General features: G+C 39.9%; 1 protein-coding gene across 5 annotated transcripts; it reads left to right on the forward strand.

Moving 5' to 3' along the window:
• Positions 1-115: 115 nt before the first annotated feature.
• LOC127411556 (SPARC-like protein 1) lies at positions 116-24,056 on the forward strand. 5 transcript variants are annotated; one of them, XM_051647236.1, is made up of 9 exons: positions 116-260; positions 4,055-4,153; positions 6,957-7,029; positions 7,193-7,304; positions 8,370-8,488; positions 9,677-9,831; positions 12,464-12,576; positions 22,204-22,298; positions 22,908-24,056. In XM_051647236.1, exons 2-9 carry the CDS (start codon positions 4,094-4,096, stop codon positions 22,958-22,960), a joined length of 780 nt encoding a protein of 259 aa, XP_051503196.1. In that variant the 5' UTR covers positions 116-260; positions 4,055-4,093; the 3' UTR covers positions 22,961-24,056. The 5 variants fall into 5 exon arrangements, with proteins under 5 accessions (XP_051503196.1, XP_051503197.1, XP_051503198.1 ...); XM_051647237.1 differs by lacking the exon at positions 116-260 and adding an exon at positions 3,036-3,099; XM_051647238.1 differs by lacking the exon at positions 116-260 and adding an exon at positions 3,101-3,217.
• The last annotated feature ends 1,010 nt before the right edge of the window (positions 24,057-25,066 follow it).

Genomic DNA, 25,066 nt, shown 5'->3' on the forward strand with positions numbered 1-25,066 from the left:
GTGTACGCCCATTCTACATAGGGACCACAGTTTGTTCCCATCAGGCAGCAGATACCCTAACCCCGCCCTCACTCTAATTCTAACCATATGGAGCCTGTAAGGCAGAGTAGCCTGCCAGGAACAGTTGATGGCAGGATGGGAGATGGACCATGGAGTTCACACGATTAGATTATTGGGTCCTTCTCATTCGGAAGGCAGTGTCCTTCCTAGACCAGTCATTCTGAGGCTGTAGGCTAAGCTCCTTCTCTGCAGCCGGTCTGGTAAGTGTGCATCATGGTTACGTCATAAAGGTTTCCGTGGTCACAGCACGAAAACTTTGAAGAGAGAACAAGTGGCATCGAAGATGACAGATGTGAAAATTGTGCTCATCTTCTACAAGTTTTTGTAGATACGGAGGAACAAACCAGGACAGTGCACAGTAGTGCAATAGCATGCAGAAGGACTCGTTTTATGCTTTTATATATATATATATATAAATTGGGACATTTTCAAGGGATTGTGGGTGATTGAGGCCACGAAGGATGCACTTCATGCAAACTCCAAAATTTGGCAAACGAACGCTGCGAAACGACACTGCCTTCCAAGGGTCCTTCTTTTGGGACAGCCTTCAACGGTGCTTGATGTGTGTATTCTGGATTTGTGAGCTGTTGTGTTTGTGATAAGGGAAATCAGTTAAGGTTAGGCCGTGGCAGGGGTCAGTAATAATTGTAGCTGAACAGCTCTTTGCTCTGAACTCATAAAGGTGAACTCTGGGAAACAGAATCGGCATGAATCAACATCCACAGTTTTTTAAAATCATAAGCCCAACAGCAACCTGAATTAAACCCTATTCATTGCACATTTAAACTTTATAACTGCTGTCTATGCTGCTTGGTGTTGTCTGTACTACTTGTATGTTGTACGGTTGTGTTGTGTATACCACAGGGGATCCACATTCCATTGTACTTGTGCATTTGGCAATAAGCTACTCTGCTCAATCTCTACTACTTACATCACACATACACAGAGAGACATACACACACACACACACACACACACACACACACACACACATGTTGGGAAAACAGCTCTAGCTATTAAAATTTAATCTGCTCAGAAACCTTAGAGATTCCAGACTTCAGATAGCCTTTACTTCAAAAATGTAAAGGAAAGAGATATTCTGCCAGATTCTTTGGCAATAGAAAAGTTGTGTTATTTGTTATGACAAAAAACTGGCTAAAACTCATGCACAGAACAAACTAATTCAAAACATTATTTGCAAAAATATGAGATATGCAGAAGAATTCTCTGGAACACAAATAACCAAATATTAATGTTGAACACATCATTGAAAACTGCTCACACTAAGATGTTCATCATGACTTAATATTTGGAGTACACCTAACAGGATATTATTGATGTGTTGTCACATTTGATAATGGTTCATCATACAAAATGATCGCAAGCTTTCAGAAGACTTGGAATATGATGACCAAGTCAAATGTACTAAATTTCTGACTCTCTTAGGTGCTTTTTAATCATTGAATTGAGTCACTGGGTGAAGAGCAGAAATGGTTCACCCAAAAATTTAAATCTCTCATCATTTACTCACCCTCATGCCATTCCAGATGTGTCGCCTATGAATTTCTTTCTTCTGCAGAACACAAATTAAGATTTTTAGAAGAACATCTCTGCTCTGTAGATTCATACAATGCAAGTGAAAGGTGACCAAAACTTTTAAGCTCCAAAAAGCACATAAAGGCAGTTTAAAAGTAATTAATAAGACTCCAGTGGTTTGATTCATTTCTTCTGAAGCAATCTAATCGATTTTGGGTGAGAACAGACCAAAATATAAATCCTTTTTCACTATAAATCTTGACATCAGCAGACTTTTTGGCAATCAAGAGTTCAAGCTCGATTACACTTCCTATAGCGCCATCTAGCGCTCTGCACATGCGTGAAGCACTAGGAAGAGTAAACAAGCTTTAAATCATGATCATGCCTAGAGACTGTTATTGTTCACTGCAAGATGTACTTTGAAAAAGGAGTTATAGTTTGTTCTGTTCTCACTCAAAACTGATCATATCGCTTCAGAAGACGTGGATTAAACCATTGGAGCATACAGATTACGTTTAATACTACCTTATGTAATTTTTGGAGCTTCAAAGTTTTGGTCACCATTCACTTGCATTGAATGGACTTACAGCTGAGATATTCTCCTAAACATCTTCGTTTGTGTTCAGCAGAAGAAAGAAAGTCATATACATCTGGGATAGCATGAGGGTGAATAAATGATGAGAGAATTTTCATTTTGGGGTGAACTATTCCTCTAATGTCCCTAACACTTTGCACAGTGAACACCAGATGGTGCCATCAAACAAATGTTTCTGAAGCTCATGCTGTAATGCAGTGTTTCTCAATCCTGCTCATGGGGGGCCTCCAACATTTGTGTTTGTGTGTATAACAGGAGAGCATGTCTCCTGTTTATACTAAATTCAAAACATATGAATCAACGTGTGGGAGCTCTCCCACTAATGAGATAAAAACAAAAGCAAATGTAATGAATGGAAAATAATCTATCCTGTCAAACCAATTCATGTTATAACACCAGAGGTCAAAGGGCAAACAGGTCAGAGACTTAAGTCTGCAGGATACCACAGAGGTCATTATTTATGTTTTTGTCTTTCAGTATCAGAGGTCTTAAACAAAGTATAGACACATCAACACCTGTGAAAGCTTTGCACACAAATCAGACATAAGCATTCAAACAAAACATTTCCGTGACTCTTTAGTTTGTTTTCATGTGAAGATGTGTGGATAAATATGACATGATAAATGCAACAGTTTAGAAAAGCTTTTTGTTTTGGAATTTCAAAGCATACCTCAATTTCATCAGTCTCTATTGACTGTTTATGTATGTGAGAGAGAAGGATTAAGATCGAGTAAGTTCTGGTTCTCATTGAGGCTGGCATTGCTTCATAGACAAAAAGATTTACAGGCTAGCTAAACAGAAGGAAGAACGCAGTACTGAGTAGGAGGAGAGAAAAGAAAGAGAGAACGAGAGAGTACAGGTTTACATGTTCGCTTTAGATGTTTTTTACAGTCCATGTGTAAGTCAAGGTGAGTGAGTGTGTGTGTGTGTGTGTGTGCTCATCCATCCTGTAAATGGATTGCTAATTAAGGACTTCTCAGGTGAAGCCAGAGAAGGAGGGAGACGAAATAAGGAGTAGAGGGCCAGGTAAGAGGAGACGGTAAAAATAGATGATCAAATAAAAGAGAAGAGAGAAAATGGGGAAAAAAGACAACTTGAAGGAGGGGCAGAAGTAGAAGGGAAAAGAAAGGTATGTGACTGTCTGATACAGTGAAAATTCAGAGCGAGAAAGTGAAGAGGAAGGAGGCAAAGAGAAAAAAGGCACAGAAAGAGGGAAAGAGACATCATAAGAGAAGAGAAGCTCTGGTAAGAATTTCAAAACAAATTAAAAGAAATAGCAAAGGAATGAAAGAGTCTGATTCTGTCAGTGCACGACTGCTCTGTTAACGTAACTCTATCTGCTCAGAGCCGTAACATACAGTAATGACTTTCCAGTGATGGGGCCACTCCATTCTACACACACACATACATGCATACACATCTAATGAGCACTCCAGGGCTTACACACAATACAGAGACTACTTTGAGTTATTTAAAGAAGAGAGTGAACAGACAGAATCAACTTTAATCAAGGTTTGTGCTTTGAGGACCGTTGTCTCAACTTTTATAAGTATGATCTCTCACACTTTGAATTTCTGGTTGACATGATAGTTTAAATTTTAACATTGAACAGACTTTGCTTTCTCTATATGTCTTGTTACACATTTTCTCTCAGGATCTCCACAAGAAGATTTTAAATTTATTTTGGAAAATGATTAAATTTTAAACACTCATAATTCTAACTTTAGAGAAACAAACTTTTCCCCTACACATCAGTGATATATCTTTTAGTGTAATTGGGTGCATTCCGGGAAAGATTTTAATTTAGAGGCAACTTTTTTTGTGTGAAACTCTGCAACTTTTAATGTTAAATGCATGTTTCAGACTCAAAAACTTCCTGTCACGAGTTCTGCCACAGCAGCTATGCACCTGCTCTGTCATGTGCTATTCTTCACAATGACCCTACACCTTGGTGTCGTCACGGTGAGTGGTTTATACTCGCTATGATGATAATGTGTTAGTTCATTTGCTTATGCTATATTGTATTAAGCATAATGATTTAGCTCAGTCCACACTGCATTGTAAAAAGTGGTAACCTGCAACTGTTACTTGATCCAACCCTTAAAATTGGTTTTGTTGGTGTAAACTAATGTCTTCAGATTGATTTATACATGTTAAATAAAAATGTTTACTTGAATCAAATCATTTAATTTAGATGTTACTACATGAAGCATTTTTATTTTTCCCCCAGTGTGCATTTGGCACAAAAAAAACTAAATAATAATAATTAAAACAAAATCTAAATTGAGTGTCAATATATTTTTGGGTGAGATTATTGATTATTGCTTAATAATCCAGCACTCAAGTAGAATTAAAACCATATCTGATTTACAGTTTGTCTGATGTAGCGTAAGTTATTGATATGATATGTGTTATTTTGAAAGCGCAAAAGAAGTCAATATTATATTTTGACAAAAGAGTCAATTTAATAAGAAAATAAATGGAGGGAGGTGCATTTTATGAATGAGGTAGAGTTTTAGATTACCAAAATGATGGAGGTACAGTTTTCGTGTGAGGCAGAGCAGAGGTCTTTCTTAATGCTTTCACACATACTGTGCTGCAAATGCTAACAGACTGTTGGAAAAATGGATGTTCCCTATCTCTCTCTCTCTCCCTCTTATTATTCTGTCTCTCTCACACCTTCTCTTTAAAGCTCATATTTCTGCACACATGCTTTCAATATTTCAGTCTGTCACAACTGACAGTCATCCATCAAGTCCTAAACCTGCACAGTAATACTCTGATATCCTGAAGCACATCAAATTTTCAGACATAAAAAGGGAATTAGAAAGAATAAAATTGGCTTGGTAAAATAAATTACAGCTCTTTGGTACAGAAAACACTGGTTTAGGCAATCTATTTAATGTAACAGCAGTAAATCTAGGACAGTTAATGTTAGTTAATGCACTGGGTATCATGAACTGACAATGAACAATGATATTTCACAGCATTTATTATTCTTGATTACTGTCAGTTTATCAAAATACTATTGTTCATGTTAGTTTATAATGTATTAGCTAATGTTAATATACACACGTTTAAAAAGAAAAATATATTAGTATAATAAGAAATTAACATTAACCAAGATTAACAAATGCTGGAAAATGTATTATTGTTTGTGTTATTGTAACATTGTTGGCTGCTGACAATGATGGCAATGACAAAGATGTGAAGATGAAAACCCAAGTGCAGTTTTAAATATAGAACGTGAAATCCAAAAACCCTAACCATAAACGTGACCTAACAAAAACATAAACTAAACTAAACTTGACTATGACTATGACTACAAATCAACATTCACATTCAATACTTGACAACTAGACAATGAAAACATGAGGGCTTAAATACAAGACATGGGAGAACAAAAACCAATGAACAAACAGAACTCATAACAAGCTAATTAAACAATAACCCAATGAAAACATGACACAAGAACATGGAGGGAAAACAGAAATCACATGACAAGGGAAACAGGAACACATGACATGAACCAGGAACTAGAATTTCAAAATAAAAGACATGAATCAACACAATACACATGACAGTTATAGGGTACAACGGGGCTAAAGGCCCCATGGGGTAAAAGGCTCTAATGATTTTATTTTCTCCCAAAACACTAAATAGAAACAAAAACTACCACTGCACTTTCCTAAACACTTGTTTGTCACTATGCACAGCAAAGGTTTCCTGTTCCATGATATCTTTGGGTGTGGTGTCTAAAGTTTGATTTTGAGGCAATTTGATCTCATTTTTAATCTTTTTTTAAAATGTAACAAATTTATGTAGCTTATGAAAATCCTTGAAATTAACATGTTTCTTTTGAGACAAAATACTAATTTATCATTTTCAGTTTTGTTTAAGGTCATTAAATTAAACATTTTTTAATAACTGTCCAATAAGTGAAAGGATAGCATTTGGGATAAAAAGCCCCCCTGTTGCAGGGGCTAAAGGTCCCTATTAAACACATTGTTTTTTTGTTTTTTTTAAAGTGGGGCGAATACATTTGTTATGAAAAATGTTCAAAGTGGGCTCACATTGACTCATCCAATCATAATAGAGATTAGATTGTTTATAGAATGACTTTTTTCTGAAGTAGTTATTTTGAGCAAGCGTCATCTTAATTTGTTACTCAAAAAAGCATCTTGGTGTCTCAAAATTATTTGCATTGGTTGTCAAATTTTGCACTATAACTATTGCCCCTTTATCTACACGATTTCACTTTAAATCCCCTAGGGGCCTTTTACCCTAATTGAGGGGTAAAAGGCTCTCTCACCACCTTTTTTTAAAAACTGAATTTTAATCGAAACAACCTTCCGTTATTATTTATTTTTACACAAATTATGTTGCTCCATCAATATTCAATAAAAATAAAAACTAATTTGACCTTAATACAGTTTGTGACCATGAATTAAGCTAAATTTCCTTAAGGGGTGCCTTTAGCCCTGTTGTACCCTGTAACAACCATGTTATATTGTTTCAAGTGGTACAGGTTTAATTTCATAATGGTTTATTTTCATTTTTTCCTGATTAAAATGTTTTATTCCATAGGAAATTAATAGTAATTTGAAACATATAAATCATACAGAATATGTATATATATATATATATATATATATATATATATATATATATATATATATATATATATATATATATATAACTATGATATACATATATAGTGAAAACTATTGCGATGTTTTCTTATTTGTGCATGTGTTTGTGAAAGGGTGGAAGAGCCCAGCGTAAACAGAGGCAGGCTGAAGAGAAGTTAAGGCCTTATCTGGGCAGAGTGGATCCAGGTGAGATGGGCTGAACACATTTTATGCAGTCAATCAATGATATACCTTTACACACATATGACAGTATTTATACTTCAATTTTTTGAAGTTCAATATAAAAACATTTGCCTTTCAATATTTTAAACCCCTTTCTACTCCCATCTCTCTCTTTCTCTGTCTTCAGAATCACTATGTCAGTTGTTGAAATGTCACAGTCCTGTTGGATCCTGGTGCCAAGTAGTGAAGGAGGGAGGCCTTTTTGTTCCAAAATGTGTGTGTCCACACACCTGCCCTCGGTAAGCCACTCACACAGACAAATTAATAACAACTTTCCATGACACCTAAGCTGACATTTCAATCCCAGACTGCTGACAGTGAGCCAACATGTCATGATTAAGAACAGAATAATGATGTAAGATGCTGCTTACGGCTCACAGACTCCTTGGAATCAAAATCACGATATTATGGCCAGCAGCCCAGACGTTAAACCATTGGAGTATTACCTCTGTCACAGTGAACTTAGATAAAGGAACACAAGAAAAGAAAATATATGCTGAAGAGCTGGAACACACCACACATGTCTTGTTTTGAAATTTTAGGTGCAATACAATGGTGATAATTTTGACTTTTGAGTCAAATGTTAAAATACATAAATGTGTGGTTTCTTTATCAGTGGTTTTGTTCGATGGTTTTACACACCAGAGTTTATGTTTTAGTGAATTCTATCCTCCAAACTAAAATTTCTGTAACATCATATTTATGTAAAATCTGCTGGGTAAACAAGTGAGCACAATAAAACCATACTGGCATACATTCTGGCAAACATCAACTGTAAAGGTAGATTTTAACCAAAGGTTTAGATGTTCTCATGACAAGGGTATTCAGTTTATTGGGCTTACATTTCCCCTCAAAGTACACATGAAACCAATGCTACTGGTTTAATGGCAGGCCCTATTGTGACAAACTTACCCCATGCAATGTGACAACACATCCTGCTATTGGGGCATGTTGTCACAAAAGGTCAACATTTTTTTCCTGGGCAGTAACGCTGGAAATGATCAGTGTCTTCATTATCATTATCAATAACTAGATCAATATCAATATTTTTTTCAGCCAAGACTTAAGTCATGTGGCTTTACAAAAAATGACTTTCAAAAATGAAACTACCTGAGAAATATGCACTGAAGCAAAACGTGTGACAACTAGCCCCGGTCTCCCCTATATGTATCTAAAATTAAATATGTAATTAATTAACTGATAATTAATTAAGAATACTTACATGAATAATCTTGTAATAATTACTTAAAGTTTGTAAGGCTCAGTTAATATACCACTTTGTGTGTACATGTTGTTGGCTGCAGGCAGGGGGCACCAGTGTGCAGCGTTCAAGGGAAGACATACGGCAACAAGTGTCTACTTCACAAGGAGGCCTGCCGCAAAAAACAACGCATTGGCAAAGCACATAGTGGAGCTTGTCTAAGTAGGAATTCACACAAACTTACCATTTATTTAAATTTCATTACACTTATATGCACATTCAACATTAAAGAGTCCCATAATCTCTTGTGTATCAACTGCACGGTATGTTACAGTAAAAACAATCTTCAAATCTCTTAAGCCTAAATGACTATCATCTATCCACCTTATTTTTCATCTATATTTGGACGCGGCCATTTTCAAACTTGAGTGTATACTGCTTCCGGTATAAGCCACATCCGCAAATACTGTTTAGCCCAAGACGGACCACTTGTATTAAAATGAATGGGAGAAATTGGAACACAATATGGTGCATGTAGAAAGGAAGTACCACCTTTCAGGTAAAAGAGCCAATTACCTTTTGGACACAGACATCGTCGTCAACTCAAGAACACGTATGCGCATTAGCTGGCCCAGCCTGAAAAATAGTATTTTTTTTAATGTTATCTGAGCAAAAGAAACACAATTTATGATACCATTGTTGTCAGATTTAACTTTGATTTGATTTGTTCTTTGATCATAATATTGACCAACGGTTTTGGAGATTTCGGTCTTTCCCCATCCAAGTTTATAGGAGCTATACATTTATGCCACTTGTATCTATATAAAATAGCTGCCCGGAAGCATTCCAAAGATGGCCACCAAGTGGACTGACTTGCCTTAAAAGCAACATTGACTTCCAGTTGTTTTAGTGGTACAAAAATGCTAAATTATGCTGCTTTAAATTGTAGGCTGGCAACGTATGTCATCTTCTTATTATCATTCATTATTATTTTCATAAACACATGGGTTCGGTGTGCATATAGTTTTACAGTTTATTGCACTTTGTGGTCATTAATTGCAACAGTTCACCGGTGCCATCAAAACAATTATTGAAAGAGCAAGGCACTGAAACTGACAGTCCTCCAGCATCTTGACTCAGCATGTTGGACCAACTTTAATTGCTTTAATTGCCAAAACTGCACCTTGTTTCATCTTGGCAAAATAATAAGCTCACTATACTCTCCTTTCTGGTCAGAAAAAAAAAATTCTCTCTTGCATTCACCAGAAATATGTCCTCTTGCTTACTTCCGCATTGCAAAGTAAGGTGGATATTTGGAGGAATTTGTCAGTAATTGTTTTCTTACTGAATGTGCTCGTGTATCCTATGATGCTTTCTAAAAAAATATCAATGATGTGGTTTCTCCATCAGTGAGCAAAGCAGAGTGCTCTGTGGAAGAGTTCGGTCAGTTCCCGTACCGTCTGCTGGACTGGTTTTTATTGCTCAGCAGAATGGGAGAGAGATACACTCCAGTTGCACCCTCACAAAGCTGCCTTACACACACACAACGGACCCAGCTTGCACAGGTAGCACATAGATCAGGAGTCTGCAACTTTAGGCATGTGTACCAGCATTGGCTCTCAAGTAATAAGAACAGGAGAGATGAATATTATATGGGCCATTTTTGAGCTTTGGTAATATTTCAGTCCCCCAGACTTTTTAAAGTGGTTGTTCACCAAAATGACAGGGGGTTTCATAAATTTTGATGTGAAGGATTTCTGAATACGATGATCCCCTTGCAAGGGACCCACTTCCCAGTATATTTTAAAGTATAAAGACCCATTTATACTGTGTGAGAAGAATAGTAAGCATGAAATAATGAAGACAATATGTTGTTTGGAAAACTAAATAAAAGATTTTATATTGTCATTGTACTAAAGCCAAAAGAAATGATCTGGAATTATTAAAAAGTATATATATATATATATATATATATATATATATATATATATATATATATATACACTGACCACGTATCTACTCACTATTAAAGTACTGTTAGATGTATACACCTGAAGTGTCCATTCTATTCTTGGCTGGCTAAAATTGTCAGAAATTCACTTTTATCTCTCCCTGCTGTTGTGAGCTGGGAATGAGAGTGTGACATCTCAAAAGTAACACAGGACGGTTTGCCCAATTTTTACTGTCATACTGTTTTAATGTCATGTCAGAAGATGGCAACAGAAGTGTTGCAACACAGATTTTTTTAGGTAACGCCAAAGCAGCCCTCTCGTTTCCCCACTGTTGCAAGCTGGGAATGAGTTTGTGGCATGGCACAGGAAATTTCAGTGCTTGTTTTTACTTTGTTGATGACATGCCAGAGAACTGCCATGTCAGAACACAAACTTAAATCCTCAATGTGAGGCATGTATGCAGGATAGACCCTGTAGAGTGGTTTCTTTCACATTTCCGGGACAATGCTCTCGCTTTCCCCGCTGTTGTAGGCCGGGAACGAGAACACTATTTTAAGTCTTTGCCGTTTGGTATGCCAGACATCTGCCAGGCCCCAGCATGACTGACAGACCTCATAGCGGCTGCACGAGGCACAAACATGTTCACAAAGGTGAGCGGAAATCCAGCTAAGCTGACTGGGTTGTCCTGAGCCACCACACCCCGGTGGTGGGTGGCGTTCAGCCACTGGCGGCCACACACTGAGCACAGTCAAGCACGGCTATATGCTTCTGTTCATAAAACGACCACTTCACCTCAACGGCTTTCTGTTCTCTGTACTTACGGTGATTGAATTGGACACTTATACAGTAAGTTTACATTCAAGGTAGTTACTCAGAGACAGACTTTATCTCATGTCCGTCCACTGGACTGGTTTTTGCCAAACAATTTGCAGACACATGTGCAGATATTTCCTTTCTGCATGCCATTCTTGAGATTTGCTTTCAAAGGGACTGCATTCCGGTTCAAGGTCCTACTCTTCAGGTTATCCTTGGAACTTCACACTTGTACGAAATGGGTACATGCGGCGAAAACTCGCTCTGCTGAGGCCGAGTGGCATCTGTATTACCTTAACGATTGGTTGCTGATAGCTTAATTGAAGTTACAAGTGAGCAAGCGCAGACCAGTTGCTAGCGCATTGGGGCTTCAAGGGCAACTGAACAAAAAGCATATGACTGCCCAATCAGCAAGTTTTCTTCCTTGGAATGAAACTCGACTTGGTAACCGTGTCGCCACCTGACTGACAAACCCATTCAGTCCATTTTTCTACACTTGACAAGGCTCAACCTTAATGGAGGAAATGAAATGCTGCAAATCTTTGCTGCAGCTAATGACTTTCCGCTGTTTTGGGATGGGAGATAAAGAGAGTCGGAAAATCCTGACAGTGTGTAGTTGGGCTTTGGCTTATATTTTCATAATGACATCAGCAAAGGCGGAGCACCAAGGTTCACCATCCAATCAAATTGGCATGATGGTATAGGGTTTCAAGGTCACCGTCCCCTGTGGGGTACTCCCACAGCATCAGCTTCTGACGCATGTCTCATTCCCTTGTTTCAGGGAACCAGGGTTATGTAATAACCGAGACGTAACGTCAAATTCTGTAAATTGTTAGTTTTTTATACATTTTTACACTTTTTGTTCTCAGAATTTTTTTTCCAGACCTCCTTGCAGCCCCCTGGTTGTCCCCAGACCCCAGTTTGAAACCCCCCGGCACAGAACATGAAGCTGCATAGACCGGATTCAGTTTAAGAGGGTTTTTTTTATTCATTTTATAACAATTTTAACCAGGTCTCTGCCATGGATGATAATCAGAGAGGCTGGCATGTCATTTAAGCACAAACAAACACTGCATAATAAACTGACAAAATTATCTAAATTAACATACAACACATGTTGCTGTTGTGGTAAATGTTGTGTATGTGCTGCTTTACAAAAAATTACGTCAAGATGACAGTTTTGTCCAGATCCAAGCAGGTCTCTGGAGGAAACTTCAGGCGCAACAAATCCCTTTGTCTCTACAGGGTTTTATGATCGCAAGAACTCTATAAATAGACTTTATTGATCATCTGCTCATTGATTATCTTTAAATTATTCAATGGGATCCATATAAATACAAATATTTACTTTAAATTGTAATATATACACTTTTAAAATACACTGTTAAAAGCATTAAGATCTGACTATATCTTTAATGTCACTGTCTTTCAGAGAAGGTTTGTTTTGTTGGACCGTAACAGGGACAGGAAGTTAAGCAGGAGAGATCTAAGAAAGCTACACTATAAGCGAATGCCACTGGAGCACTGCGCTCAAAGATTCTTCCAGTAAGTCACATACATGCAGACAAAGAAAATGACACCAATCAGAGTCACGTGACGCTATGCGAGGGTTGGTCGCTTAAAGGCGTGCTGCGCTTAAACTTTGTTACTGTTCTCTTTTTAAGCTATTTTAACTGGTCACATCTGTAATAGTTTTGTTTGTTAAACTGTGCTGGGAGGGCAGGATGTCAAGAAATTCGAAATCGTCAGCCTGTGGGGACATAAAAAAGCACTTACGCTCTCACACATCAGACACCTCGCAGGATCAAGATGGCAGAGGTCCATTCGACAGTGACAGCAGCGAGCTTCATGACGTTGGTCGGGATATCTCGAACATTTATGCAGCGCTGATGAAAATCTCGACCGACATGGATGGCCTTGCAGAAATACTTTGAGTGATCACATCTATGGAGGCGAAACTTTCTACCCTGATCACAAGAATGGATGATGTTGAAAGATGGGTCGAGTTTCTGGAGTCTGATGAAAGAGAGCTACAGGCTAACCTGCCTGCTTCCAAGTCTGCTGTGGAGCAGGTGTGGGAAAAACTAGAGGATATGGAAAATTGGAGCAGACATAATAATGTTTGTTTTGTTGGAATGATCAGGATATGGTGAAGTTTTTAGATGGGCTTATTTTGATTTTGATCGACAAAGCATGCACACAAAGCTCTCGTCAGCTTCCCAGGGTGGGTGACAGACCACGATCTATCCTGGCAAGATTCTTGCAGTCGGCTGACAGAGACTTTGTTCTACGAGCGGCGAGGAATAAAGGCAAGTTGTGCTGGGAGAACCACAACATCATGGTTTGGTGTCTGACTCTTTTTTTTTTCCTTTCTTTTTTTCTCCCTTTGTTAACTTGCTGTAGAGCTCATTTGCTCACGTTGTGGGTTCAATGGTATTGCTTACTTGGGCCTATTTATTTGTTATTTTTTTATTTTATTGAACATTTTTATGTACAATTTAATGGCACGGTTTATGTTAAGGGGGGGGGGGGGCAACAAAACAAACAAACAAATGAAAAATTATATATATACATATGTAAAAATCACCGGACTTCAGCAATCTAGTATCGCAAAAAGTCTCGTGAGCGTGCATGGACCGTCGGATTTCCTAGCGATGGACACCAGTTGGGATTGGGTTGAAGCACATCTTTTTCTGTTCTGTGGGTTATTAAGGATGTTATGGTTACATCAATACTGGATAGTGGTCTATACTGTATAAGTTAGCCTTGGGGTACACAATTATGTCAATATGTCACACTTTAATATAGGTAGAATGTTTCTCTCTATGTGTAATATTAATGGGCTGGGGCACCCTATAAAAGAAGAAAGGTTGTGTCTTTTCTTAAGTGTAAAAAACTTGGCAGGGGATGGGGTGGGCATGTATTTTGTAGTGCTGGTTCGAGTAAGAGCAGGGGAGTCATCACATTAATAAGTAAGCATTTACAATTTAAATGTTTCAAACAGATAAAAGATTGTAATAAGATTGAAAGTTCAGACACAGGAGGAGTCAGGAAACAATGAAGCAGTTCAGGCAAGTCTTTTATTTTTTCTGCCCTGATGCATGCTGTACACACTTCGTCTGTGGGTTTTCACTCAAATAACATAAACTCTCAAAACATAAACTCTCAATAACATGAACTCTCAATAATAAACTCTTGGAACACAGCAAACACTGCACCCTCATGTTGCTCTCTCCCTTCTCTGGCATTTTGGGCTGCTTTTAAGGTCTCCCTCCACTGTGACTGTAACAAGAAATAGCTGTTAGAAATATGCCAACCAGTTTGACGAACCACTCCCTCTCTCCCGCAAACAGACACACAACCATGCCCCCATCCCCACATACCACCACCGCCCTACTCAGGCCGGGACAACATCCGGCCCATCAACTCCCCCCCATTTCTGGAGAGAAAGTCAGCCACAGCCATCTGCGCCCCCGGTCTGTGGACCACCTAAATTTGAATGGCTGAAGTGCCAGGTACCAAAGGGTGATCCGTGCATTGGTATCCTTCATGCGGTGGAGCCACTGGAGTGGGGCGTGATCTGAACAGAGGGTGAAGGCCCGCCCCAGCAGGTAGTAGCGGAGAGTGAGGACAGCCCACTTGATTGCCAGACACTCCTTCTCAATGGTGCTGTAATTCGTGTCCCTCAGAAAGAGTTTGCAGCTAATGTACAGCACCGGCCGTCCCCCCCCCCCCCACCTCCTGCAATAGCATAGCCCCCATCCCTCTGTCAGATGCATCCATCTGCAAAATAAAGGGGAGAGAGAAATTCGGAGCATGTAAGAGCAGCCCCCCACAAAGTGCAGACTTTACTTTTAGAAAAGCTTGTTGGCACGACTCTGTCCACTGGACCGGATCGGGAGCCCCCTTTCTAGTGAGATCAGTCAGTGGGCTGGTGACATCAGAGTAACTAAGCACAAACCTTCAGTAGTAGCCAGCCTTGGGCTTTGGACAGGTCGTGATCGCTGCGGTTTTGTTAATTTGACCTGCCCATGACCCAAGTGGAACCCCAGATACCAAACTTCCACCCACCCAGTTGCGCACTTCTTCAAGTTGGCCATAAGCCCTGCCCGTCGCAACCTCAAGACGGCTCTCAGATGTTGCATGTGCCGCTGCCAGTCATTACTATAGATGATGATATCGTCCAAATAGGCGCCGTCATATGCCGCGTGTGGCCTGAGAATTTTGTCCATAAGATTCTGGAACGTGGTGGGGGCCCCAAACAAACCAAACAGAAGAGTCAAAAATTGGTGTGGAAAAGGCAGTTTTTCTCGTAAGATTGGAGTTAAGGGGATCTGCCAATAACCCTTTGTTAAATCCAGTGTTGAATAAAATTGTGCCGCGCCCAACTGAGCAATTCATCAATCCGGGCCATTGGGTATGCATCAAATTTGGAAACCGCGTTGACTTTCCGATAGTCCACACAGAATCAGGCCATTCCGTCGCTCTTAGGTACCAGAACCATTGGGCTGGCCCAATCACTGTGCAACTCTTCTATTACGCCCATCTCGAGCATCGCCTCTAATTCTTCCTGAACTACCTTTTTTTGTGCTCAGGAAGGTGGCTACGAACCACTACCCCCGGAGTGGTCTCAATATGGTGCTCTATGAGGTTCATACGACCGGGGAGAGGCGAGAACATGTCTGCGAATTCCACTTGCAACTTGGTCACCTCCGTGAGCTGCAATGGTGAGAGGTGGTCTCCATACGGGACCGGGGCGAACTGATTAGGTTTGAAAGTCACCTCTGGGCCGTGCTCCGCCTTCCCTGGGACTTCTGTCACCAAGGCCATGGGGACCGCCTCCCTCCAAGACTTTAGAAAGTTGAAGTAGTAAATTTGACATGCTCCGCCTCTATCCGTTCGCTTAACCTCATAATCAAGACCTCCGACTCACCGTGTGACCTCAAAGGGCCCTTGCCACTTGCCGAGTAATTTAGAGCTTGAGGTGAGCAGTAATACAAGGACTTTATCTCCTGGTGCAAATTCTAGAGCAGGCTTTGTCGTTCTTGAGCTTGGAGCAAATTCTTTTGTGTTAACTGTCTCAATGTGTGTAGATTTGCTCTAAGGTCAAGAAAATTCTGAATTTCATTTTTGCTCTGTGAAGGCCCCTCCTCCCAAATCTCCTGTATGACGTAAAGCAGGCCGTGTGGCCTACGCCCATACAGGAGCTCGAAGGGGGAAAACCCCGTGGAGGCTTGCGGGACCACCATGACCACAAATAATAGGGGTTCCAACCAGTTATCCCAATCCCTTGTGCCCTCGTACACAAACTTACGAATCACGTTTTTCAGGGTTTTATTAAACCATTCGACCATGCCGTCCTTTTGCAGGTGGTACACGCTTGTCTGAATCGATTTAATGCCCAATAATTCATACAGCTCGCGTGGTGTACGTGACATAAAATGAGTGCCTTGATCGGTGAGGTTTTTCTTTCGAAATCCCCACCCAGGAGATGATTTTGAAGAGTGCCTCAACAACACTACTTGCTGAGATGTTGCGCAGGGGCACCGCTTTCGGATATCATGTTGCATAATCCACCAGGACTAATCCAAAGCGATATCCATGTGCTGACCACTCTAATGGCCGACGAGGTGCGAACATCTCTGTGAATGCCCAGCCAAAAAAAAAAAAAACAGGCCATTATTCGGTTAAGTGTTTTTCTTCAGATTATGGTGAGCTGCCTTGAAGAGAGTTTCCAGACGGCTCTTCGGCACTAATAAATGGGTTGTATTCTCTTTTGTTTGAGTGTCCTGCGTCACTCAATACAACTGATCTCCAATAATTGAGAATTTTGGGTATGCGAGCGCAATGTTAGGCTAGAGCTGTTGACCATCTATTACTCTCACTTGGTCAAATGCGTGTTTGAGTGACTCGTCACGTGACTGCTGTGGAGGGATATCCTCTTCAGGGAACTCCCTCAGGATGGGGACTCCCTCCCTTGCATCATTTTTATGCAGAGCAGACGTAGATGGCCCTGGCACCACCTCTCATGCCATAGCATCACACATCACACACCGAGACATTATTTCACAGGACCCATCCACACATATTTCCCATAATAAATTCTTAAAATCAGGCCAATTCATCCCCAAAATCAGTGGATGGGTGAGGCAGGAATTAACCTCGGCCTCTACTCTATGCTTTCTCCCCTGAATAGCATCTCAGTGGTAACCACCGGATACGGGTGAATATCCCCGTGCACACACCGCACCTTCACCCATCTGTTTGTGTCCACTGCCCCATCTTGTACCAAGCATTGGTGAATAGAGGTTTGGGAAAAGCCAGAATCCACCAAAGATTAATATGTATCCCCCTGGGGAACTCACCGGTATCCAATATGCTCCAGTTCGATCAGGGGTGGCCTGTGGAACGTCAGGGACCCAGACCAGGGTGCCCACCTCCAACACTGGACACCGGTCCTGGAAATGTCCTGGCTCCCCGCTGCTCCAACAGACCAGCCCAGGCTCCGCTACTACACCCATGGGGCTGGGTTCACCAACCTGGGAGGGATAGCGGCGAGAGACAGGGTTATCAGGGGACACAGGTGAGGGGGAAGACCCCCTAACTGGGTAAGAGATTTAGAAGAGACAGAGAGAGAAAGAAAGAAAGACACCAGTTCGTTGCTTCTCGGAACGCCATCATGTAGTCTTCTACCAGCTGGACTGCATCCTCCAGCAACGCCAGACTGTGGCACTGGACACACTCAGCCATGCCACGAGGAAGCTGGGAGACGAACAGTTCCAGTTCCACCAGGTCTATGATGTCCTGAGCGCTGTGGGTCCCTTCAGCCAGCAACCATTTCCCGCAGGCGTCTCGGAGCTGCTACGTGAAGGCAAACAGGCGGCTGTGCCTTCCCAATCTCAGGGAATGGAAATGTTGGTGACTCTGCTCCGGGCTACGACCGAACAGTTGCATGATTGCCCTCTTCAGGTCATTGTACACGAGAAGGTTAGTGGCGGGGAGTTGTTGGGCTGCTGGTTGTGCTTCCCAGGAGAGAAGTGGCAGCAACCCAATGGTCAGGCCGTCTTCTCAAAGAGGTTGAGGTAGGCATCGGTATTGTCGGCAGGGCCAATTTTTACTAGGGTAACCGGTGGGATGGTCGAGGTGGGCTCTGGGGTCACAGCAGCAGCCCTCTCGTGGGTTATCAGGCTCTGGAACGCCTGCCTGATGCATGCTGCACACACTTCCTCTGTGGGTTTTCACTCAAATAACATAAACTCTCAAAACATAAACTCTAAATAACATAAACTCTCACTAATAAACTCTTGGAACATGCCAAACACCGCACTGTTGTGTTGCTCTCTCCCTTCTCTTTCATTCTGGGCTACTTTTAAGGTCTCCCTCCGCTATCACTGTAACAGAAATACGCTGTTAGAAATACGCCAACCAGTTTGCTGAACAACACCACTCCCTCTCTCCCACAAACAGACACATGACCACGCCCCCATCCCCACAAAGGTAATTTAGGAAGAATCATTATTGTTTTGGCTGAAATAGAGGGGCAAAATCTGATTTTGGCTAATATTTATGCACCCAACGCTAGTCTTGAGGGTAAGCTACAAGCTGCTGGGATGATATGGATTTGGGTGGAGACTTCAATCTTTTAATGGATTCGGTCATTGATCATAGTGATGCAAAAGTGTGTAGACCCTTTAGAACGATGTTGACACTACTGAGGATGTGTAGAAATCTTGGTCTTACAGACATGTGGAGACTTGTCTGAAGGACTGAAACAGAGCTGAAGTGCCGAATGTCATCCAATGGTCTTAGAGAGTTGACTCAGCTAAAATATAGGTACAATACTATTTTGTCACAGAAGGTAGAGTTTTGGTTATTCAGGGCAAGACAGACATATTTTGAGTCAGGGGACATGGCAGGGAAACCTCTTGCCAGCTACATAAAACAGAGTGAGTTTTTTTCCACCATTCCTTCAGTGAAGTCTTCTGGAGGCAATATATTTACTTCTTCCACAGATATTAATAAAGCCTTTAAAGAATTATATTTTGATCTTTATAGTTCCATGTCCACGTCTTCCAATAAGGATATTAGCAACATCGTAGAGCCATTAGAACTTCCTTAATTGATGAATGATCAGAAAGGCTTTCTTGACTCAGATATCACTTTGGAGGAATTTGTTGAGGTAATTAAAGCCTTGCCAACAGGTAAGGCACCGGGTCCAGATGGTTTTGCTGCAGAATTTTTTAGATCTTATGTCACAGAACTGGCTCCACTTATGTTAGAAGTTTACACAGAGTCATTAAAGAAAGGTGAACTACCGGCAACCATGGCGCAAGCCCTGATCAGTCTCATTCTCAAAAAAGATAAAGACCGAAATTAATGTAAAAGTTATCGTCCAATTTCCCTGATCTAGTTAGATGTAAAAAATATTGTCTAAAATTCTGGCTAATCGATTAAGCAGAGTAATTACATCGATTATACATATAGATCAAGTGGGATTTATACGTGGTTATAGTTCTTCTGATAATATTAGACGTTTTATAAATATTATGTGGTCATTAGTGAATGATCAGACCCTAATCGCTGCAATCTCACTTGACGCCGAGAAGGCATTTAATAGGATGGAATGGGACTATCTTTTTAAGATTTTGGAAATTTCCGGTTTGGGAACACTTTTTTGTGTGGATTAAGTTACTTTATAAACAACTGGTAGCGGCAGTGCAAACTAATGGATTAATTTCAGATTTTTTTTTTCTCTTGGTAGGGGAACCCGGCAAGGCTGTCCTCTTTCCCCTTTGTTGTTCTGTCTTGCCCTGGAAACATTAGCAGCCGCGCTAAGAAAAGAGGATGATTTTCCTGGCATTGTAGAAGATGATATATTATTATATGTCTCCGACCCTAAAAGATCTATGCCTAGCCTCCATAGAATTATTAATTCTTTCTCCAAATTTTCAGGATATAGGGTGAATTGGTCCAAATCGGAAGCTCTTGCTCTGACTGTATATTTCCCTGGCATGGCTTTTCAACCTGGTACCTTTCAATGGCCCAAGCAAGGCATTAGGAATTAGGCATTTTATTTCCAGCAAATTTGAGAGATTTAGTTAGAGTTAATTTTTACCCATTAATGAAAATGTTCTCGTGTGATATGGATAGGTGGGCTTCACTACATCTGTCTATGGCAGGGAAAGTCAATGTTATAAAAATGAACTGTATGCCCAAATTCAATTATCTACTACAGTCTCTCCCTCTAGAAGTTTCTCTTTCTTATTTTAAACAATTTGATAGAATATCTAAGTCTTTTATTTGGAATGGTAAATGACGTCGGTTGCATTTCAATAAGTTACATAGACCAACTGACAAAGGAGGCTTAGGCCTCCCCAAAATTTTATTTTATTACTGTGCTTTTAATCTCAGACACCTGGCCCATTGGTCTCTTCCACCTGAGAGAGCCCCTCCCTGGTACAACACTGAACAAGTGCTCCTTGCCCCAATCTCACCATTGCAAAGTCTTTCTATTAAATTGCCTAAAGAAGCAAAAATGCATCCTATTATTTCACATTTACATTCAGTATGGACAAAGGTTTCTCGCATGTTCAATTCTGATACTTACCTAAAAGTTACCTCAAGTATATTGCTGAACCCCAAATTATGTATTAACAAGTTCCCCTTTTGCTGGAAAGAATGGATTGAGAGTTGTTGCTACACTTGGTAACCTTTATGAAAATGGAGCTTTGCAATCATTTGAAAATATAACCTAGCAATTTTGGATTTCTAGGTCTCAATTTTTCAGTTATTTACAGGTGCGCCATCTACTTTTTACTATATTTGGTGGTAGTACACAGCCCCCTAAAGCTGCAGACACCCTCTGTATGGTGCTCACAGCCTTTGGAAAGGGTCATGAAGCGTCAGTGTATTATTTCTCGTTGATTCAGAGTCTTGGTGACAGGGCCTTAACTGCTCTTAAGAGGTTATGGGAAAGAGATTTTAACTTGATATTGGAGGATGGGGAGTGGGAAAGGATTAAAAAAAATATTAAAACTAAGTCTAGGGATGCAAGGGTATGCCTTATTCAGTTTAAGATTTTGCATCGTTTCTACTGGACTCCCTCTAGATTGTTTAGGCTTGGTCTAAAAGACACACCTACATGCTGGCGATGTCAGTTGGAGGATGGAGACATGGCCCATGCTCTGTGATTCTGCACTAAGAGTCCAGAATTTTATATGTGAGGTTTTAGATACTCAAATTTCATTCTGCCCCAGACTCTGTATATTGGGTGATTGGGCAGTCATTAAAGTAGTACAGACTAGTTAAATGATTGGCAGACAGATAATTCTTAGAGGATGGAAGTCAATTGGTGCTCCCTCATTTCAAGAATGGTTTACCGAATTGGGTAGGGTGGCAGCATTTGAAAAGATGTCATATAAACAGCTTGGCAAAATAGACATATATGGTAAGAAATGGGACAGGTATTTGGCCTTTCTGGAGGGCACTCAGTGAGGACCATGTGGAGAGAAACAGAATTGTGGTGGTAATTGTAAATTCTATTCTTTGTGGAATTCTTTCTTTTCTCTTTGTTTGTCGATTTTTATATTTTTTATGTTCTCAAATATTTTCTTTTGTTTGTTTGCTTATATGTGTGCATGGTGTAATTTAGGCTTGGACCACAGGGATATTTGTTGAGGGGCAGGGTGTAGTTGGGGAGGGGTAAGGGGATATAATGGGAGTTAAGTTGACTCTGTGTGTATATGTTCTGTTTATTCCATATTTCACTTAAGAATCAATAAAAATGTTAATATCAAAAAAGAAAATGACACCAACCATTGTCTGTGCCTATAGACAGTAGACACACACACACACACACAATATTGTCACTATTGTGATTTTGTGATGTTTTCTCCTGTCTGCCCTTCCCTTTATTTGCATAATATTACTGCAAACCCTCCCCAACATCATTCTGATTAAAGTACACATGCCTTCAGCATGCCATCCAGCCCTCCATCAATCTCTCTCTCTTATTCAGAGCTGTTAATGCTTATTGCCTTCCTACTCTTCTAATGTGTGTCCTCTACGCCTGATAGTTGCAGACAGAGACATAGAGGGATATACAAATCAAAAGTGAGAGAGAGAGACAAAGAGAGTCCACTTGTAGATTTCAAATATAATGTGTTTGTGCAGGTCATGTGACAAGAACAAGAATAAGAAGGTGACCCTGAGGGAGTGGACTTCCTGTTTGGTTAATCGTTCAGAGCGCTGGTTTCAGGATTTCATGTGTAAGTCTAAGTTTGTTTTTGTTTTTTTAAGATATTCTCTAGTATCATGTACAGACATGCACACACACACACACACACACACACACACACACACACACACACACACACACACACACACATATATTTACTTGTCTATCTAAATGAGGATAAACCACAGACTTCTATTGTTTTTTTATAAAGTTAATTATAAATACTTCTTCCTAACCCTACCTCTAAATTAAAACCTTCTTACGTTTAGAATTGAGATCAACAGAAAAAATGCCGCAAATTGTCACAGCTTGCAAATCTTTATTAATTAACAACATTTTGGTCAAAAACTTCTTCATACGATTTTTTTTACTATAAATATTATTGTAATTATTATTAAGTTAATTGTAATCTTTCTGTAATTTTTAATCAATTTTATAATTATTATTCAATAACATGTTTATTTTATACATTAATTGTTTTTTCCAATTGAGGATGTTCCACAATGTTGCCAAAGGAAGGTTTTATCAGATTTGGTAACTTCTGGGGACAAATTTGTCTCAAAACAATAGCTACTGTAAGTACACCCACAGACACATACAGTACAAATAATTGTCTCAATTCTTCTTTTCTCTACCTCAGCCATGAAGATGGGCTCACCAAAGTTATGTCCTATACCGGACAATAACCTTTGATCGCAGACGTTTTAGCTGGGTGGCATCATGTTTACAGCTGTTCTTAGAGTACTGATGGAACAGTACAGATTCCTGATCCAGAATGCTGCTGATGATCAGAATCTGGAAATATTTGATTCCACCCAATTGGATACGACTCTACTAAGCTCTATTTTATCAGAGATATTAATTAAAATTTCAAGACAGATATAAATTCATATGCTTTAAACAAATAGAACATAATAAACATCTAAACATTCATGTTGCTGTTTTGTCGTTTTGCACAATTATTTGTGTGCCATTGTGTGGGCTTAACAGAAACTGCTTTTTGAGGGACAGAGGGCATGTATCATGGATCACACAAGTAATTACTGCAGAGAGGGACAGCAAGAGAGAGAGAGAGAGAGAGAGAGAGAGAGAGATTGTGAGAGATTGCGCTATAACCTTAAACAGAGGGATGGAAAGCAGATTAATTGAGGGGTGGTGTTTAATAGGAGAGAGACAGAGAGAGAGACGGATGACCCATGAGAGAGATAAAAGACTACGTGAGCAGGGATGAGAAAAATAGATAATATGGCAGAGAAAGAGAAGGACACAGAAAGAGAAAGAGATAGAGATAATCTCATAATGCACTCAGAGAATGGGACAGGGAGGGGGACAAGTTACAGTAAACCATTGCAAAGGAGAGAAAATAGATTGCAGCATGAAAAATGGATCAGAAAGAGAGAGAGACAGTAGGGGGAAGGGTGTGAGAGGGAGAGAAGGAAAGAGTTGCAGAAGGGTGTGTTAAAGGGTGGGAAGAGGTTGTTAGATGAGGGAGAGAGAGAACATGAGAGTAATTAAATGGCATCTCACCACAAAGTAACTTACCCTTCCAGGACATCACTGATGTCGGTCACTGTTTAAACATGAAATGCTTCCAATCGTTGCAGCCAAAGTGGTGTGGTTTGATATTTAGCATTGTGTTGCCTGATCTACTACCCTGTTTTTTTGTTTTTTTTGTGACATTTTGGGGTTATGTGTTGTGTGAGTTGTTATTAATGTGTGGTGTGTTTGTCTTATGTGCTTATATTATGTTGATAAAAGAATAGTTCAACCAAAAATTAAAATTCTGTCATCATGTACCCTCATGACTTTCTCCTGTGGAACAGAAATGAAGGTGTTCAGAAGAATGCTCATGCTGCTCCTTTTCATATAGTGAAAGCATATAGTGACCAGGAGCTGTTACAAGGGCATAGATTTGTCTTGAACATTGGGGGGGTTGCAGTGTGAAGCATTTACATGTTTCCATTGATTATTGTATAAATAATGGGGGGTTGTACTTGCTTTGTTTTGATTAATCTATGCCCCTGGCTGTCAAGCTCCAAAAAGGACAAAAAGCTAGATGACAGCTTTGTGTGAGGAACAGACAGAAAAAATTTAAGTTGTTAGTAGGGATGTACCCGAAGTCAAATACCTTATTTGGAAAGGCACGAATAATGACTTCAAAATGAATAATGGATTCATCCGTATAATATAAAAAATATTCGTTTGACTGATTATTCAAGAAGTATAAAGCAACACTGAAAAATTAACATATTCTAAATTACAACAAATTTATGAATCTGTGCAGCCAATATTTCTGAAGTGCAAACGTTATGAATGAAAATGCCCATGATGTCATTTCAGATAGGATGGGCGCGGTCTCGACTCCGTTTGCGGTCACCGTTGATTGTGCACGTTTGGAGCTTGTCAAGGGTAACATTAAGATACAACATCATGTACACTTTCCACTTCTTGAAATGTCTATGTTAATGTATCACACGATTCACATGTGATTCCCATGTATTCATTTATAGCCTAAATCTGAGCATGATGTTAAATTCCTGACCTGAAGTGATGATTTCACATCGGAGCTTGTCCATGCGTCTCTTAAATTTGACCACATGTATATTCACATAAGTGATTAAGGTTATTATCTGGTTAAGTCTTTATTCAGAAAAAATACTAAAATGCTCCATAAAGATTTAAATGCTCCATAGAGTATTGATCTATTCAGAATATTCCTGCTTATGTAAAACAATGAAACTGAAACATGCTCTGTCTTTTTTTCTTCTTCTTCTTCTTTAAACTGTCCTAAATTTGAGA

The sequence above is a fragment of the Myxocyprinus asiaticus genome, chromosome 20, assembly GCF_019703515.2.
Source record: "Myxocyprinus asiaticus isolate MX2 ecotype Aquarium Trade chromosome 20, UBuf_Myxa_2, whole genome shotgun sequence".
Taxonomy (NCBI): Eukaryota; Metazoa; Chordata; class Actinopteri; order Cypriniformes; family Catostomidae; genus Myxocyprinus; species Myxocyprinus asiaticus.